The sequence below is a fragment of the Corythoichthys intestinalis genome, chromosome 4, assembly GCF_030265065.1.
Source record: "Corythoichthys intestinalis isolate RoL2023-P3 chromosome 4, ASM3026506v1, whole genome shotgun sequence".
NCBI classification, from domain to species: Eukaryota; Metazoa; Chordata; class Actinopteri; order Syngnathiformes; family Syngnathidae; genus Corythoichthys; species Corythoichthys intestinalis.
Genome location: NC_080398.1, coordinates 13374944 through 13393321, shown reverse-complemented (window position 1 = coordinate 13393321; position 18378 = coordinate 13374944). Strand labels below are relative to the sequence as shown.

Here is an 18378-nt window from a genome sequence, read left to right as displayed (position 1 = left end):
TATCGGGCACGCTATAAGTCGTTTTTAGGGTTTTACAGTCAACATATCCAAATTCACTGTTAATAACATCACTGTATTACAATAATTATGATATTGTGGGGAAACACAACGTATTGCAGGAAAGTTGTCAGTGCAGTTGGGGTAGAGAGGAAAGAGGACTGAAACCCCTCTCTTTTCCTAGCTTTCTGAGTCCTATGTTGGCTTCGGCAGTTTATGTGCGTTTTTCTAAAGGTTTCTGTAGGGGAAAAAAAGATACCTTCAAACCATATATTGAAGTTATGTGCATTTCTATTGAGTCCATCTATTGTTTACATTCACATCTGTCAAAAAGCACTCCAGGACAATGCTGTCATGGTGCTTAGACAAGGACACAACTACACTGATGCACTTTTAATATTGCAATATTATGAATAGCATGACATCCTCTGTCACGTCAAAATTGTGTATGTGTTCGAGTGTTTATTTGTTTGGACATTGATTTTGCTTATAGTTAATTCAATCGGAATTATATTAATATTGATGCATGTGGTAATTATTATTTTTTTCTTTTTCAGGGTGATGACTTCCAAGGGTTTGAAGCTCTTGGCAAAAGGTCTAAAGGAGTGCCAGGGTCTCGGAAAAACACTTCAAAAGGTAGAGAAAACTCAATATACAGTAGATTTTCACATGTGGCTCAGCTAAAATGGAAGCTAAACGTCATATGCACACATATTGTTTTTTTTTTTCAAATGTTTGTGTTCATGTTGCTGATTTACAACATTTTTTACTTTTTGTAGGTAATGTCAACACAAAGTCTAAACGACAAAAGGAGAAGGCAGTCCCTGTTACACCAGTTGAGAAAGTAGCTGTCTGTTCACCTGACCCTGTTAAAGATGAACCTCTGGTGGAGGAGAATCCCACTCCATCTTCCAAATCAGAACCTACCAAAGGTTCTAGGAAGCGTTCTAAAGTCAAGAACACTGTGGATCTGGAGCTGACCAAAGGCGTAGCATTGTCACCAGCACCTAGGATTACAATAAAGTTGGTGACAAAAAAGAAAATTAAACGACTAAAGAAACCTCGTGAAAAGTCTATCAAGAAGATGAAGCTAAAAGGAGTTGTGGCAAAACCCCAAGATGAGAACGTTCAGGCTGAAAACATTTCTAGTGCTCATGTTAAATTAAAAACTAAACCACCTGAGGATGCTGGAAACAGCAAAGGAGAGGTTACTCTACCTGCAAGAAGACGTGGCCGATCAGCTTCAAAAGGGACAATATCACCTGACAATTCTGTTTCCACAGTTGTGGCTGATGACCAGAAATTGCAAGAGGGAAAATCAACTGATAAACCTGACACTATAAAAGAGACCGTTGAGTTAAAAACAAATACGAAACAGTCAAAGCGTAATCAACAAGCCATTCGGCGAAGCAATAGAGTCACCAACACGCTTTCGCAACCTGTCATGGATATTGCTGCTGAAACAGTAAATCCAGTGAAAAGTGAAAAAATTATTTCAAAGTCAAATGTACCCAGAAAGGCCAAGTCAAATGTTTCTACGAAGAGGGGCAGACGGAGACAAAGTAAAAGGTTAAACAAGGATGCACCTGTCCAAGAAAACCACAGTCCATCCTCTACCGAGGCTGATCCATTAACCGTTCAACCCAGCGATAAGTTGCCATCAAACCAAGATGAGAGGGTCCCAAGTTTGAAGTTGATAAAAATGAGGAACCCCAAATATGATGCTCATTCCAGCGGGAAGTCGGCTCGAAAAAAGAAGCGAAAAAAATTCATTTGGACTTTATCATTAATTAAGATAGGGTGTGAGAACCAGCCTGCTGAAAACACTGTCAAGCTACCTGAGAGCGTTAAAGAGATTTCTGAAGTGGACTTGTCCACTCAAAATGACAGTGTCGTTGACGAAAGCTTGATGGGGATAGAGAAGCTGTTAAAATTGGACAATAAGGTGCCACAGGAAAGTATCATAACAGACAATGAAGAGCAAAACGGCAAATACAAGGCAGATGGAATATGTGAGAAAATTTCTGCCTTACAAGTGGAAGTTAGACATGATGGAAAAGAATGCTCTCAAGAAGGTGCTCACCCGGATTGTGGGAAAGTTGTCCCTCCCTTTCAAATTAAAAAGCTTTCCTCTCCGGGCAAACATAAAAAATCCAAGACATCATTTTTGGTTCAGCAAGTTAGCCCTGTGCCCGAAAAGAAAGACGATGCTACTAAAGAAGTAGACAAAGTTCAAGAGGAAAACATTAAAGTCCCATCTCCTGAGCCGGATAGCCTTCCAACAAGGACATTACGAAGGAGGACATTAAGCCTTGATTCTCCTCAAAAAACGCCTGTAGTTCGAAAATCTGTGGCGACTCCACGAAAGCGGCGGTTGAGGACACGCCCCCAAAATGAAAATGTACCACACGTGGATGTGGACACACCTGATCAGGTTTCATCAGAAGAGTGCAAATCACAAGTCCTCCCTGAAAACTCCTCACAGGAAACAAATGTAGAATCCTTGCAGGAATCTAGCATCGTTGCTGAACCTCTCCAGATGGATTCTGAACAGATAACTGACGCTCCTCTAGCTGAGCCTGTTGAATCATCACCGCAAAAAGAGGAAAAGGAGGCCGAACCAGAATTTGATGAGGTCAAATCATTGCGAGTGCCTTCTAAACCCAAGAGACGTAAGAATAATACATTTGGGAAAAAGAGGTCTGCTAAGAGGAAGAAGGCTGTTATACCTAAAGAAAGTACAGTAACTACTGAATTGGTCAGTGTTCAATCTGAAAACACAGAGTCTCAGCAAAAGGAAGACCAATCTATCGTAATAGAATTAAGTCAGCCTAAGGAAAAAGAAACTGTGGAGCCTGTGGAAAAGCAGGTCACTGTACCCGTGGAGGAAGAGTTGAAACAGCTACCAGTAAAAGAGGAAACAGACATTCAGTTGATAGATTGTCAGCCATCATTAGCTTTGGAAACTCAAGCAAGTGATCCAAACACATGCTTACCAAAGAAATCACATAAAAAAGGAAAAAAGAGGCGTAAAAGTCTAATTGGGCAGCGTCAAAAGCACAGACACCGGAATACAGATGGAAAGTTTGCGCCTCTTAACTCACCACAAAATATGAGAAAAATTGAAGAGAACATGTCCATCCCATCAGAAGATAGCGCTTCAGCCTCCGGTTCTAAACTTGTTGGTGTGCAGAAAAAATACAAAAAGAGACCTACAATCCAGTTTGACTCGAAAGGGCCACAACGAGAGTCTATCCTTTCTACGCTGATAGAAATTGGAATTAACAAAGAAGGCAGCGATCTGAAAGAGGAAGAAACAGACTCGTTTGTAGATGGGCCACGAGCAGATGCTGTCGACGCGCCGTCTGGTAAAACTAAGTTTGTCAAAAATATCAAACACTTCATCATGCCTGTTGTAAGTGCCAGATCCTCTCGAGTCATCAAAACCCCACAAAGATTTATGGATGATGTTGGAATGTCCATGTTGCCCCGTAGGAACTCCCCTAAAAAAGGTTTGCAACTGGGCTTGCAAATACGCACGGGCAAGAGACGAGATGAAGGGGCGGGACAAGCCATTTCCCCCATCCTACCAGTTGACGAGGAGGACATAGCCCAACTAGATCTTGACTTATTTTCATCTGACGATCTTGATGATACAGCAGATATTACTGACAGTTTATTTTCTGAGGCAAAAAATGTCAAAATGGAAAACAAGAGCTCTCTTTTGAAGGACTCCACTTTAAAGTGGGATTTACCTGCAGAGTTGACGGAGGAAATTTTCACACTGGACAAAACTCAAGAGAACCAATGTGAAGATCTGTTTTTATCTCCTCCAGTTGATAAACCCAGAGAAGTCTTGTCTGCTGGTGTTTTGGATCCTCAGAAAAAGACGCCCTCAATAAAATTTAATAAGCAAGCAGCCCATTTTAAGATTTATCAAAGACTTAACAAGTTGCACAAAGGACTTCCTCAAAGCAAAAGTGCAACAGATATGGAAAGTAGCAAATCTCTCCAGTCGCCTGTTGATTTAGCTGAAGGACTTGATGATGAGGCAATGAGCATTAGTTTGAGGCAACGTGACACAGACACTGTGAAGGAAAAATCCAAGCTCAAGATCGAAGACCTAGGCACACCAGGAGTTGTGAGAAAAGTTTGTATAAAAGCTACAAAGTCCAGGTTGCTCGCTGATCGGGACAGTGAAAAAGAGGATTCAGCTGTGAAGAATGTTGTTGAGGTTCCTTCAGGTACAAGCACCATTATTGTTGTGATTGTGATGAGACCTCAAAAAATACTTTTTTATTTTTTAATAATAAAATAACAGCAATATTTTCCTTTCATAGCCTCGCTGGAGTCAATGAAGGAGTCGGCCCCGTGTGAAGACGACCATCCTGTGTCTGTGGGAAAGGGACCTTCGCAGAGAGCACGACTTACTGGAGCAAATAAAAGAATGTTTAACCTGCTAAGAAAAGCCAAAGTCCAGCTGATGAAGATTGACCAGCAGAAACAGATGAAGTCTTCAGGGGTAAACTCATGCTTTTAATGAGGGCTAAGAATTGAAGCTTGAAGTACATTGCCATATGATCCAATATGGCTAAGGCATATTACAATATATATTGCAATATATTGGGTAATGCTTGTCGAACGTTTTTAATGTTTACAGTTGAATGAAAAGCAGAAAACAATATATAACTATCCTGTTTCATTAAATGCTACTTCGAACATTTTTTAGCTAGCTATATCCATATAACTAGGCCTATGTATATGACGTTTATAACAAGCCTGTGGAAAAACAGTTAAAAAAAAAAGATTGTAAAATTATGATAATTGGTCAGATAGCGGTCTCTGGCACGCTCAATTTAATGAAGCGTCTGGTATCCTTGTCTATGGTTGCTGCTTGCTTCAAACGATAAGTACGCATGTGACTTTACATGCTAAAATGGGTTATGTGAGAAAAATTAATGAAGAAAATAAATCGCTAATAACGTATTTTTCAAGAAGATATTAACACAATATTTTGTAAACTGAATATCGCATTGCGATATACAAATTGTCACTTCATATCGCAAAATATAGATAACATTGCCCAGTTTTTTTTTTTTTTTTTTAACATTTCCATCTATGGGTTGACATGGAGGCAAATATTCCAATTCCAATTCGAATATAGGACCAAACCGAATATAAATACACCTTGTCGGAATAAACAAGTCGAGTCCGAATTAAATCCCATTCAGATTCACACGGGTGGAATATTCCTTTTCCCAAACGGATAAAAAGTAAAATCCTGTCATATATATGTTGATTTGGAAAGTTGTCAGGATGTGCCCTGTTTGCACATGCTCTGTTGTGACGTAAACGATCAGTGTCAGTGACGTATTCACATGAAAATTAGGAAACCTAAACAGAGGCGACAGCACTGGTCTGCATCGTAGAACTTGTTTTTTAATAAACACCAAATTGGAATAATCAAGACCCAAGTAAATAGTTCACCTGAGAGCTTCAGTTGGAATGATATAAATCAGAATGAAGAAAAAGTCTGCATGTAAACCCGATAGATGAGTAGTACTAATACTAATGATTTCTTCAAAAGTAAAGCTTTCATGTCGGGTTGGCCCATACAGTATAAATCACTTATGATAGTGTCAAGAATGTTGCTTTTAGTGATGTTCAATATTGCATTGACTACTCTTTAACTTTCTGAAAAAGAAAACAACCATACGAGTTATCAAAAGCATTAAAGTTCTCTTTGGCAAATCAGGAGGCAGAATTCAGTAACGTTACTCAGGGAGAAGAGAACAGAATATGGTTACACATGGAGGAAATTTGCGAGCATCTCTGTTGTAATAGACGATTTAATAGGAAGATATGGATCCATGTTCCTCACCTGTAAATTGTTCAGGTTTGAAAAGTCTGAGATTGGTCAAAATAAAATACAGGTAGTCCCCGGGTTAGGAACGAGTTCCGTTCCTACGCTGGCGACGTAACCCGAATTTCCGTGTACATCGGAATTAACTGTTTAAGTACCCCTAAATACCCCCTAAATCTCAAAATAAATATCCAGAACTATGTATTATACATCATTGTACTGTCCTCGCCAAGACGTTGGAGCTACAGTGATACCTCGGCTCACGAACGCTTAAGCTCACGAACTTTTCGCCTCAAGAACATTAAATTCGCGAGCATATAGTCTCTGCTGGCGAACTAGTTTTCGGCGGACGAACCAAGCCACGCGGTCGGACAGCGCCACGAGAAGCTGACGCACGCTCACGGCGTCCCAGTTCGTCCCCTCCCTTTCGTTGAGTGCGGACGTGGTTTGTGTTTGATAGACATTTTGGACCATATTGAGTGTACTTTTGCTATTATGGGACCGAAAAAGAGTTACATACAGTCCTTATGGAAGGTGACTCGTGTTACCAATTCGCCCTCGACTGGTAATTGGCGGTGCTTTCAGCTTCCCACCGTCGTGAGAAGTGGACCGGCGAGTCACGTTGGCTCGTTGTCGTCGGTTGTCTTCGGTGCGCCCGATGGCGGCTTGCATACAAACACCCAGAGGTGTCGGATGGCTTTTTGTGGGCACTTTTATTAACAACCAAAAGCATGCGGGGGGCACAGCAGTGGAGTCTACGCTAACTGCGCACTTTGCCGGTAACACTCTCCTTCCAAACAGTAACTCCCTCCCTCCTCCTCCCACTCCTCCCACTCCCATACCATCGCAAAGGTAAATAAAACAACTTTATTATACAGTACAGTTTATTTCTTTAATTATAATACAATAGCACACTTATTATACATAAAATAAGGTATATTTTTGTGTAGTTTTAAGGCTTATTTAGTAGAAAATTATGTTTTATGGGGACCTGGGAACGGATTATTCTCATTTTAATGGTTTCTTATGGGAAATAAATGTTCGGAAGACGAACTTTTCGCCTCACGCACACTTTCTGGGAACCAATTATGTTCGTGAGCTGAGGTATCACTGTAAGTCCTAGCTAGAAAGCGAGCTAAGCTTTCCCCTCTCTCTCTCTCACTTGCCCGCGCAACTTCTTCATGAGAGCAAATGCGCTCTCCTTCGTGTATGTAAATATGTTTCTTCTTTGTGTGTACATGTGCTCTTACTCACGTGCAGTAGTACTACCTGCTCTGTGCTTTCTGCGCCCAAATAAAAGCATGCATCACAAAACAAAAGTCAACATTATAATCAAATACACATTTTGCTAAAGGGCAGAATGGTCATATTAATAAAATAAAGTAAAAAAAAAAAAGATACTGTGAGGTTCAATAAGGTATTGTTTACACAACTTTAAAACAAAAAACAAAACGACTGGAGACAAAATGGCGGATGAGATTCCGGCGTCGTAAAGTCGAAATCACGCAAATCGGTTACGTCGTAACCCGAGGATTACCTGTATATGTGAGATTGGCCAAAAATACTTGCTGTGGGAAGCAAGGAGGGATTTCAAATTTTTTTGCAGGATATCTTTACAAGATCATTATCGGAAAATTTGATAAAGAAAAAAAATTGTGATATATATTTATTTGCCTATATTGCCTGCCCTTGCTTAAACAATGCCTTTCATTTTTTGCAAATCTTAAGCTGTTATCTGGGCCTACTGGCGTCCGATCGAGAAACTTGACCTCTCAGAGACAAAGGAGAAAGCAGAGGATGCCCCCTGAGACTGATGTTTCAATCAAGACAGAGCCACCTCAAGGACAAGTAAGTGCACAAATCAATAAGTCTTCCAGGGAAAAATTGACCTAACTGAATATCTTGTATCTTTCTACTTTATCTGTTGAGTTTTAGATTTATAAAGAACTTTCAGCATGGGGTTTGTTTAAAGGGAACACATTGGAGTACACATTCTGTCTACTGCAATGAAATTCACTCATATTAATGGGCAGTGATTCAGATTTCAGTAAAATTTAACCGTCTGAAAATTCATGGATCCTTTCTCACTCTTTCAGCATTTGAGTTCATTCTGTTTTGTCTCACCTCTAGCCACAGCTCATCTCGCCACTGTGCCAAGAATTCCGTCAAGCAGGAGGTCCACGCATTAAGCACGTATGCCGCGCTGCTTCCGTGGTGCTTGGACAGCCTCGGGCCTTGGTACCAGATGACATTCCCAGGCTAAGCGCTCTGCCTCTGCACGAAAGAACAGGCATCTCTCCCTCAGCTGTCACAAAGGGTAGGTGAAAGCCATCTGATGATTACAGTCCTGTTTCAAATTTTTCCCGTTGATCTGTATTATACTCTTTGTACCTTATGCATATTTAAATCATCATTGCTATATAAATTCAGCCATAATCTATCCAAAGCAAAGCCAAATAACTTTTATCAGTTGAAATGTGTACAATATAAGAAGGTTGTCCTGATACAGACTTTGTGACTTCTGGTCAATTTATTAAAATTATGTTTCTCCGATACCGATCTGATTCCAGTCTGATACCTATATTTTTAGACAATTAAAGATTATGCAATATTACCTATAGTATTTTTATTTTGGTTTTCAAATGTAACTGTTTTGCAACAACCGTTCTCTGCCAACCAGGTTATAAAAATACATTAAACGATAACTATATAAATCCGAAATTGTTCGAACTGAAAAGTTATAAGACTGCTAATAAAATGAAATAATTTCCTCTTTCTCCCCATGGACACCTTTCCTCCTGATCTGTTTTACGCCCCCTGTCACTTTTTCCTGAATATACACAATCAATTTCTTTAATTCGTTTGCAGATGTTGCGGATGGCTCTCTGTCAGAATCAGACAGTCCTGATTTCTCAGATTCAAAAGTCACCAAGGTCAAGAGGACCTCCAGCTTTGTGAAACGAAAAGGGCTCGGGCCTTTCGGGTATCGCTCTCGGAGATGTGGTGTATGTAAAGGTTGCAACCATGAAGACGATTGTGGGAGGTGCATTAACTGCCTCGACAAACCCAAGTTTGGTGGTCCCAACACCAAACGACAGTGTTGCGTGTAAGTTGTAGTATATTTAAACCTCTGTATGATTGATGTGAGGATTAATTGCAAATAATGAGTTGTGTACTTTTACCCAAACAAGCTACAAGAGATGCGATCAAATTGAAGAGAGGAAAGCTCGCAGATTAAGCGGAAGAACAGCACCCAAAGGTTATATCTTACTCCAGTCCTTCAACCACATATCCTCTGATTTGTAGTACCTTCTCAAAAAGCCATTGAGTCAACAAATTGTACTTTTCTCTCTTCAGGCTCAAAACGAGGGCGATCCTCTTTTAGTGGAGGACATTCAAGTAATGATGAAGGGCTGGAAGGAGTGGCAGATTCACCTTCTGGCCTCCATGCTGACAGTAACAGTCCTTCTTTGAGAAAGCAGCCAAAGCGTGTTGTAAAACCGCGTGTGTACTTTGATCTGGTGGACTATGACTCGGATTTGGATGAGAAGGAACTCAGCTCAGCCTCGCCAGCCAGAAGGAAAGGCAATGGGCCTCGTTCAAGTCAAGGTGAAGTAAAACCAGATCAGTCCTTTCCAAGTACTGTTTTATGTTGAACAAATAATTACAATATACAGTGTTACCTCCACATACGAAGTCAATTCGTTCCAGGACCTTTTTGTAAGTCAATATGGTCGTATGTCGAGCAGGATTTTCTCATAAGAATACATTATAATTCCATTAATTTGTTCCACAGCCCAAAAACCTACACTAAATCCATAATGGATACTGCTGGTACTATTACAAATGGCAATTACACATAGCAAAACAAATAAATTATGAATAAAAATCGGAAAAATAATAATAATACCTGTAATAATGTAACAAATCGCACCGCGTGGCTGACGTGACAGAAAAAGGTGCGGCAGAGATTTTACTTTCTCTTTTAATGTTCTCCTGTCGTTGGCATCAACTGCAGCGAACAGTAAGCATGTTGTGTTGTTGGAGTTCTGAAATAAATGATTAGGCAATTCTTTGGCGATGTTACCACAGTAATAATTGTCACCTTGACTTATATTGACTGGCAAACGGAGGTCGGAGGAGGACCGTTGAGATAGTAGACATTGTAGGGCCATATTGTCGAGCCAGTTCACGGCTGCGCGCTCATATTTTTATACCATTTCCATCTTCATTTCAATGGCAAACATTAGGCCTGTCGCGATAATGGATAATAATCGATTTATAACCGAATCTGAGCCTCTGAATCGTAATCGAATTGTTAGGTCCCCAAAGATTCCCACCTCTAATCAAAACCGCACAGAAACACAGAATAAATGTCTTTTTCAAGAAAAAAATAATATTGCACTTCAATAACTTAAGCATTTAGGCACAGAGGTATAAAGTTGTAGTAACACAAACAATTGCACTTCAACAACAAGAGAAAACTACATTAATTAAGTAGCAATAACAAAAATTTGACTTCACTAAGGCTAGGTTCATACTGCAGGTCGTAATGCACAAGTCCGATTTTTTTGTCATGTCTGGTTTTTTGGCGTGCCTGTTCAGACTGCCTTTGTCCATGGAGCCCGTTCAAGTGTCATGCATGCGCACTAATTCGCAGTCCGAGATGCGCTCAGCAATGTGACCCGCATGCACAGAAGCAATTAAAAAAAAAAAAAATTACACATGCTAGCTGTATGTCATTCCAGGATGATCATATTTTGATTTCCAAAAAGATGACACAAATAACAGACATTAATAATCCCCGTTTAGTCTTTTAGTTTTTAGTTTTAGTTTCTCAGTTTGTATGGACTGATAGAACGCATACACGCACGCACATAAGCCTTGACTTGTGTGCCTGACGTGACGTAGTTGTGTCGATTTGCCCCGTCTTGGCCATTTAAGCAATACTGAAATATTGCTCATTCGGCGCATAGAATGAAAATTGAAAATTGTCAGGCTTATCCTTTTCTTCATTTATTTTTTTATATGACTGTGGTCAAGGCTGCTTCTGCATAAAAGCAGAGTTCAAGCTAGAAGCTAATGCACTGCACCATCGCTCCCGTCCTGCCTGCCGCTTTCGCTTTGCTGACGTCATTGCTGCATGAATTCCGATTCGGGAGACTAGAAAGTTCAGACCGCCAGCCACATTCTAGAAAAATGAGGCCAACATCGGATTTGAAATGGTCCACTTCTATGCGACTTGTCCAGTTCAGACCTTCAAGTTAATACTTCACTTGAGTCGGGAAAAACACGAAAAAATCGGATTCGTGCATTAAGACCTGCAGTATGTATGAACCTAGATAGTGTCAAACAACATCAAACAGAGGTAAAACGGTGTCATTTCTTCAGTAATTTAGCGGACTACACTTTCCGTGAGGGAACGCCATTTTTCGGGATCTCGTTTGTATTTCTCAAATCAAGGCCCCGCCTCTCCCCATTGAATGATGGTCACGCAAACTCAAATGTATAAAAACCAACACACCCAGAAGTCAATAAAACAGAGTGAATCCTTGTCACAGCATATTGCCCTGTTGGTAACAAGGAAGCCGAACTTTTAACAGCACCTCCGCCGCACATCTGCCGCGCGCACACGCACGCACGTGAGGCGATAAATCGCAGCGGGAAAATTACCGCCTTCATTTTCATTTACCGTGCGATAAATGGAATTATTGCATATTGTGACAGGCATAGTAAGCGTCACCTTTCTCCACCGACCTGCGCAAACGTTCATGGAACCCGTGTTGACTTCTCTCACAAAAAAAATCTACCCTGCGTCCGGCTTGCGGGAAAACATAGAAACTGCGGCACTGTCATGAATCATCGTTTTTTGAGCATGTTGTTGGATGCAGAAAACAAATGGCGAGTCAAATTTTACGTCGGATGTCGAAAAGATCGTGTGTCGAAGCAAGCGTATGTCGAGGTACCACTGTACAGTATGAACAAAGCGAGGATCTATGTTGCTGCATTGTTAAACCGTATTTGCAATTATTCTCCTGTAAAGACTTTGTTTCATTGGATGGATTCCTTGGGGATATATCAGATGATGACATCCGGCATCGGAAATCCAGCTCACAGCGTGTGCCATCTGCTAGGCGCAAACCTGAGAAGGTTAGAAAATATGAAGTTTCTCTTAAATCAGATATGGTGAACGGACTGGACTGTCTGTATGTGTAAATGTCTCCTTGTTGGCTGCACCATGTTGACCTCATTTTATTCATTTGTTGTTGTTTTTTGGCAGGACTCCAATGTACCATGGTTTAATAAAAAATGTTTATGTGAACTTCCAGGTTTATGTGCCCGTTCATGTTCAAGCAATGTTTGTCTTTCAGGGTTTGTCATCACAAGCCTTGTTTGAGGAAACGCCTCCAAGTGTCCTGGCTGCCATCGCTAATGGATTTGAGCAGAGGGAAGTGGAGTCTTCCAAGCCCACTCATAAAATACGGGTTGACTTTAAGGTATTTTTTCTTTTTTTAATGTGGCTTCACAGATTTTATCACAAATCATATTCAGATTCAAACACCTCCCATCTAATGTTATCCATTGTGAAGATCCATACTAGAAAAATGTTTTCTTCCTAATTTACCATTTTTTTATGCCTTGTTATCATGTTAAGAAATACATTACAGTACTGCCCTTTTCTCATGTCACAACACCTACTGTACATGTTAGTAACTACTATTTCACCAATACACAGTCTGTGTTGTGTTTTTAATGTTTTTAGGAGGACTGTACCTTGGAAAATGTTTGGAACATGGGTGGTTTAAGTATCCTGACCTCTTCACCCAACATGCCACCTCATGTGTGCCTTCTCTGTGCCAGTAAAGGGCAACACGAAGTAATTCTAGTTTGAAATGTTCTCATATTTCCATCTCACTTCAAAACGTATGAGTAACTGTTACAGTTGTATGTTTTTTTTAACTTAAGTATATTTTCTCTATTTTTGTAGATGTTGCATTGCCAAGTGTGCTGCGAGCCCTTCCACTGGTTTTGCCTTGAAGAGACAGAGCGCCCTTCAATGGAAAACAAGGAGAACTGGTGCTGTCGTCACTGCAAGTTCTGCCATGTGTGTGGCAGGAAAAACAAGCAATCAAAGGTACGCGTAAACACTCATGTTGCATTATTTTGATTTTTTTTTCAAATGAACTTATGTTCGTTATACTGTTTTAAAACATCTTCCTCAGCCTTTGTTGGAGTGTGAAAGATGTCAGAACTGCTATCATGCTTCCTGTCTCGGACCAAATTATCCTAAGCAAAACAAAAAGAGGAAAGCTTGGGTGGGTACTCGTCATCTAAAAAAAATACTTGTCATGGAGGTTCATTTGAAGCTATTTGATTGTGTAACACACCAATTTGACTCTGTAGGTTTGTATGACGTGTATCAGGTGTAAGAGTTGTGGGGTTACACCTGGAAAGAGCTGGGACATTGACTGGAACCACGATAAAGGACTCTGTCCAGACTGTTCACATCTGTTCGAACAGGGTAAGTAGATCATATTTGTTTCTTTTAAGGAATGTTAGGTCATATTCTTCCAACTACATGTTTATTTATACTAGTAATCTGTGATTATTTTTCTCAGTTTAGCATTTGTATTTTTTTGTCTCATCAGGTAACTACTGCCCAATCTGTTTCAAGTGCTATGAGGACAATGACTATGACAGTCAGATGATGCAGTGTGGTACATGTAACCATTGGGTACATGCCAAGTGTGAGGATCTAACAGGTAATATTTAGCTTCGTCAAAAAGAAAATAAGATAGGTCGTTGTTGTGAAAAATGTTGTAGGTTGTGTTTCTAATATAGCAGCATGCATATATTATAATTGTGAGGTGGTTGTTTGGTTCTTCCTTTTCTGCTAACTTCCTTCTTGTAAACACATTTCAGATGAACTGTATGAGATCCTCTCCAGTTTACCAGAGAGTGTGGTGTATTCATGTCGGCCATGCAGTGTGACTCAGCCCAGTGCCTGGAGAGAACTGCTCTACATCGAGCTGCGATCTGGAGTAGAGAAAGTTCTAGCCTGCTTACTGTCTTCCACCCTCACTCAGCACCTTGTTACCTGCTCTCTGGTAAGACCCCTCTCTTCTAACTGTCAAAATCAGTAGGCTTTAAAACGTCGCAAAATATTTCGACTAGAAACCTGATATTAAACTGTACTGTTCTCTCCCAGTGTGAAAAGATGGTTGGACCTGACAGTGGAATCGAAGGACGACCCGCCTGTGACCTCAGAGCTGTGGGCAAAAAGTTTGACAAAGGCCTTTATACGACGTTGGTGAGTCTGAACACATCCACATCTAAATCCGATATTTTTAAACCAAAAACTTTTCCTACTATTACTGTTACTAGTGATTAGCAAATCTTATTAAGGCCTAGGAATTTATTAAAACAATGACAGAAACATATTTACATCGTGGGTACTAAAGATATATATATACACAGTATATATTATTTTTCTACAGAAAATGTTCCATGAAGATGTTGTTCAGGTGATTAGAAAGAGGCTTGAGCAAGAAGAACACCTTCCAGAGGAGCAAAGGCCCACTGCCCTTGCACGCTCATACTACTTAAAGGTATGATAATTTTCTTTAACACCATCCTGATTAGGGATGTGCCATCTTAGGCACCCCACGATTCGATTCGATTACGATTCAGGGTGCTATGATTCGAACGATGATCACAGTATTGACGATGATCACGGTTATTACGATTATCGATGCATCGTACATTGCTAATTAATAAAGTAGCCAAACAAATTTATGTCCATTAATTATTTAAAATATCCTGATGATTCAACAGGAACGATGGAAACGTCCATACAAAAAAAGCTGCCCTTAAACTGCTTTTCTTTAAACAAGAAAGTGCAAAAACATTGACCATTTTAAAAGGCAATACTTATTTCTCAACATGCCCATACAACACACAGGGGACCTTGAGATACTCTTTTTCACAAGAAAGTGAAAAAACATTAGCTGTTTCAAAGGCAGTTATTACTGTATTTCTCTCAACAATACAATAAAATTTACACTGGTGGAATGAATTCCACATTTTCTGGAAATGAACAAAGTGTCTATAGAAATAAGACCTCTTTTAACCAAAATACTTTGTTTTCACAGATTTCTGTGCTATTTAGCATGTTTGTAGTGTTACCGGCACCGCTATACTGAACACTGGTTTGACACATTCTGCATCTGAAGTAACTATTGTACACCACTTAACAACGCACAAATTGACACGTTAGCGAATTCGCTAATTAGCATAGCGCTCGGCGCTAACTATTCACATCTCAAAAACAACAACAGCAATAAAGGCTAAACAGTACAAGAGGGTTTGTGCACTCACCTCTGATAGATGGACAGGGGACTACTGTCTTTTTCCAATTAACACGACTTGAAGCTATTGCCGGACAACTGAAAGACAAGGAGCAACGAACAATCTCTCTTCCCATCTTGCTCTAAAAAATAACTTGTGCTCAGAAGCGCGACCGCCGGGTCCCTGCCTGTCTCTACACAAATTTATTTTCCAGTCTTTTGAAAAGGAGTAAATCTCTCACTCAGTAACCGGCAGCGTCCATCATAACGCTGTGCGTGCGTCCGTTAAAGGTGTCCGGGCGGCAGATGTGTCTTGAATGTCGTTCCGCTACGAGCAGCTGTCATAAAGTTATTAGGGAAAATCATGGTTTTTGAACATTTATGAAGCGTAATCGAATCGTCACGTGTCGAATTGCGATGCATCTAATAATTGATTTTTTTGGCACTCCCTTAATCCTGATGCTCCTTGGTAAATGTATTTTTTTGTCTTTGAAGTGTATTTTGATTCAAAATTTCTTCAAAGATGAGTTTATACTACACATTTTATTTTTTCCCCCTCCATTTTCAAACTAACATTTTTTTCTTTTTGGTCGAATGAGCGTTTTTAAGTGTGCTGTCACTAAACAACATAATTTTGTAATCCCTTTTTTGACACAATTTGTAATGTGAGATTAGAATCGAGCAGCAAGTGTGTTTTGTGTGATATCTGGTAAATTTATAAAGAACTCTTAACATTTTTTTCCCAAAGCTACTTGAAGAGGTCTTCAATTGGTTCAACAGTCAAGACCCAAAAGTATGGAACTCTTGTACCAAAACATTGCCCATGTGAGTAATGGCTCCTTAGTTGGGTTGTATATTTGTGGTTTAGTTAGGGCTCCCTAATCGGCGGTGAAAATTTATCTCAATGCACAGAGATGCTGATTAATTCAATTTGGATTTATTCCAACACAGGGGGATGCTGTCACATGCTGTTCAACCTCCTACCACGGAGCATGTCTATGCTCAGTGGCAGGAGAGGGATGAGCTATCCAGAACTCCTTTGGAACTCCTTCATGATGACGATGGTCAAAATTTAGACGAAAGGAAAGATGAGGTAGCTCTTCCAATGTCTGCAGAGCACGGGAGTTGGAACCATTTCAAAACAAGCAGTGGCTTTCGGCATAAATTGAAAGGTATTGCTTTAAAGATTTTATTTTTTGTATTAGCTTGCCCATTTTAAACATTTGTAAAATGTTTTGAAATCTAAAAAAGATGTCAGCTTCACGTTTTACTTTATTTGACGATGCATTTTTTTACATTTGTGCTTTCACACATGCTCAGGAAAAAGGGGAAAGTTTTCAAAAGCGGATCTGGATACAGGGTGGTCGAAGGATGATGAAAGGCAGTGCTCCTTGTGCCAAAAATATGGAGACCGTAAACCCAATGTAAGTAATGTACTAGTCAAAAAATCTAGTTGACACTGACAGCTTTTAAAAATAACGTAGTATTTGATAATAAGATGAAAAAATTTTCTTGGATACTGAAAACGTTATACATATTATTTGTGGTGTTCTCTAGGATGCGGGCAGGTTGTTGTACTTAGGCCAGAATGAGTGGGCACATGTGAACTGCTGTCTGTGGTCAGCTGAGGTTTTTCAAGAGGACGATGGTGCTTTACTACATGTCCACAGTGCTGTCACAAGGGGTCGCTTGATGGTTAGATGTTCTATACGTTGTTTTACTCGCCAATATTGTATCAGATTGTGAATGTATGCAACCTGAATGGTATTTGTATAAAAATGCTCCTGTTCATCAATTCAAAGTTGTTTCCTGTGATCCTATTTTGCCTGTAGCGGTGTGAAAGGTGCAACCAGACGGGTGCCACAGTTGGCTGTTGCCTGACGTCCTGTCAGAGCAACTATCACTTTATGTGTGCCCGCTCTCGTCATTGTGTATTCCAGGATGACAAGAAGGTCTACTGCCACAAACACAAGCATCTTATCAGTGGAAAGGTATTGCTTCTGCCCCTTCCTTTGAAACAACACGGTTACTGTGTTTGGAGCTTAATTATTAGATTTTGTTTGTATGTGTGTTATGAAGGTGATAACCGGTCAGGAGTTTGAAGTAAATAGACGGGTATATGTGGATTTTGAAGGCATCAGCCTCCGCAGAAAGTTCCTCACTGGATTGGAGCCAGAGTTAATTAATGTTATGATTGGTATGGTTTAAGTCTCTGCTTTTCACAGAATGTTGTTAAAACACTGACCCACATTGGTTTAAAAATTGTTAATCATTTTCTCTATTCAGGTTCTCTACAGATTGATAAACTTGGTGTCCTGTCAGAACTTTCAGCAAATAAAGGAAAGTTGTTTCCTGTGGGATTTAAGTAAGTTAGCCTTGCCTACATAAAGTTGGAATTAGTGAGCTAACAAGATTTCTTTACGCTTTTGGTTTTTTTTTCTAAGGTGTTCTCGCTGGTATTGGAGTACTGTCAATCCACTGCAAAAATGCAAATACACATGCACAGTACGTGAATTCCAACCTGTAACACCAGAGAAACCCATTGAGGAGATGCCAGACCAAGGAGACAATCACACCATTGAGCACAACCCTTGTCCATTACCGGGTTAGTGTCTTGCTCTTTATCTATTTTTAACAAGTAAGATGATTACCAGAGCAGAATTAAATATATAAATGCTTCAATGTGTTTTTTTCTTTAAAAAAAAAAAATAATAAATCAGAATCTGGGACCCAAGAGACAGATGCATTACAATCGCAGACCCAAACTGAGGAACCTTTTGTTCAAAGTACAAAACCAGATCACAGTGCAAAGCCAAAGAATCCCAGCTATCCACAAACCAGGAGACCAGCTGGAGGACTCTCTCGGCCTTTGCCCTCCCCAGGTAAAGTAATGCTTTTCTTTTTAATAAGTTAAAGGCTCTATGGGGTCAAGCTGGTCCATTTTTTTTTCACGAACAAGCTTACCATTTTTTTTTTTTTTTTTTTTTTTTTTGCTCGGTAAAATGAAACTGCATAAGCATTGATTTTCAATTATATCAAATGGTTTTGTAGCAATCAAATTGCCCCTTGAATGCCCTTTAAAAATCAACATGCCCCTTATGTGCTGTAACTGACAACCTCTACACCAAATATGCCACAGGAAATTTGTATGTTTACACTCAAACAGGTTGG

The 18378-nt window shown here is 39.9% G+C and overlaps 1 protein-coding gene across 2 annotated transcripts in view; it reads left to right on the top strand.

The window, feature by feature from the left end:
• kmt2bb (lysine (K)-specific methyltransferase 2Bb) overlaps window positions 1-18378 on the top strand; it is a 28897-nt gene that overhangs the window by 1469 nt on the left and 9050 nt on the right. For both annotated transcript variants that reach the window (XM_057833689.1, XM_057833688.1), the window contains exons 2-28: window positions 555-633; window positions 777-4241; window positions 4338-4519; window positions 7589-7708; window positions 7991-8177; window positions 8729-8966; window positions 9052-9119; window positions 9218-9469; window positions 11904-12010; window positions 12232-12357; window positions 12624-12737; window positions 12849-12995; window positions 13084-13176; window positions 13265-13382; window positions 13510-13623; window positions 13784-13968; window positions 14070-14171; window positions 14359-14469; window positions 15956-16032; window positions 16159-16379; window positions 16528-16631; window positions 16765-16902; window positions 17040-17198; window positions 17287-17404; window positions 17494-17572; window positions 17652-17812; window positions 17928-18089. In XM_057833689.1, coding sequence (XP_057689672.1) covers window positions 555-633; window positions 777-4241; window positions 4338-4519; window positions 7589-7708; window positions 7991-8177; window positions 8729-8966; window positions 9052-9119; window positions 9218-9469; window positions 11904-12010; window positions 12232-12357; window positions 12624-12737; window positions 12849-12995; window positions 13084-13176; window positions 13265-13382; window positions 13510-13623; window positions 13784-13968; window positions 14070-14171; window positions 14359-14469; window positions 15956-16032; window positions 16159-16379; window positions 16528-16631; window positions 16765-16902; window positions 17040-17198; window positions 17287-17404; window positions 17494-17572; window positions 17652-17812; window positions 17928-18089 — 7027 coding nt within the window. The remainder of the gene's footprint in view (window positions 1-554; window positions 634-776; window positions 4242-4337; window positions 4520-7588; window positions 7709-7990; window positions 8178-8728; window positions 8967-9051; window positions 9120-9217; window positions 9470-11903; window positions 12011-12231; window positions 12358-12623; window positions 12738-12848; window positions 12996-13083; window positions 13177-13264; window positions 13383-13509; window positions 13624-13783; window positions 13969-14069; window positions 14172-14358; window positions 14470-15955; window positions 16033-16158; window positions 16380-16527; window positions 16632-16764; window positions 16903-17039; window positions 17199-17286; window positions 17405-17493; window positions 17573-17651; window positions 17813-17927; window positions 18090-18378) is intronic.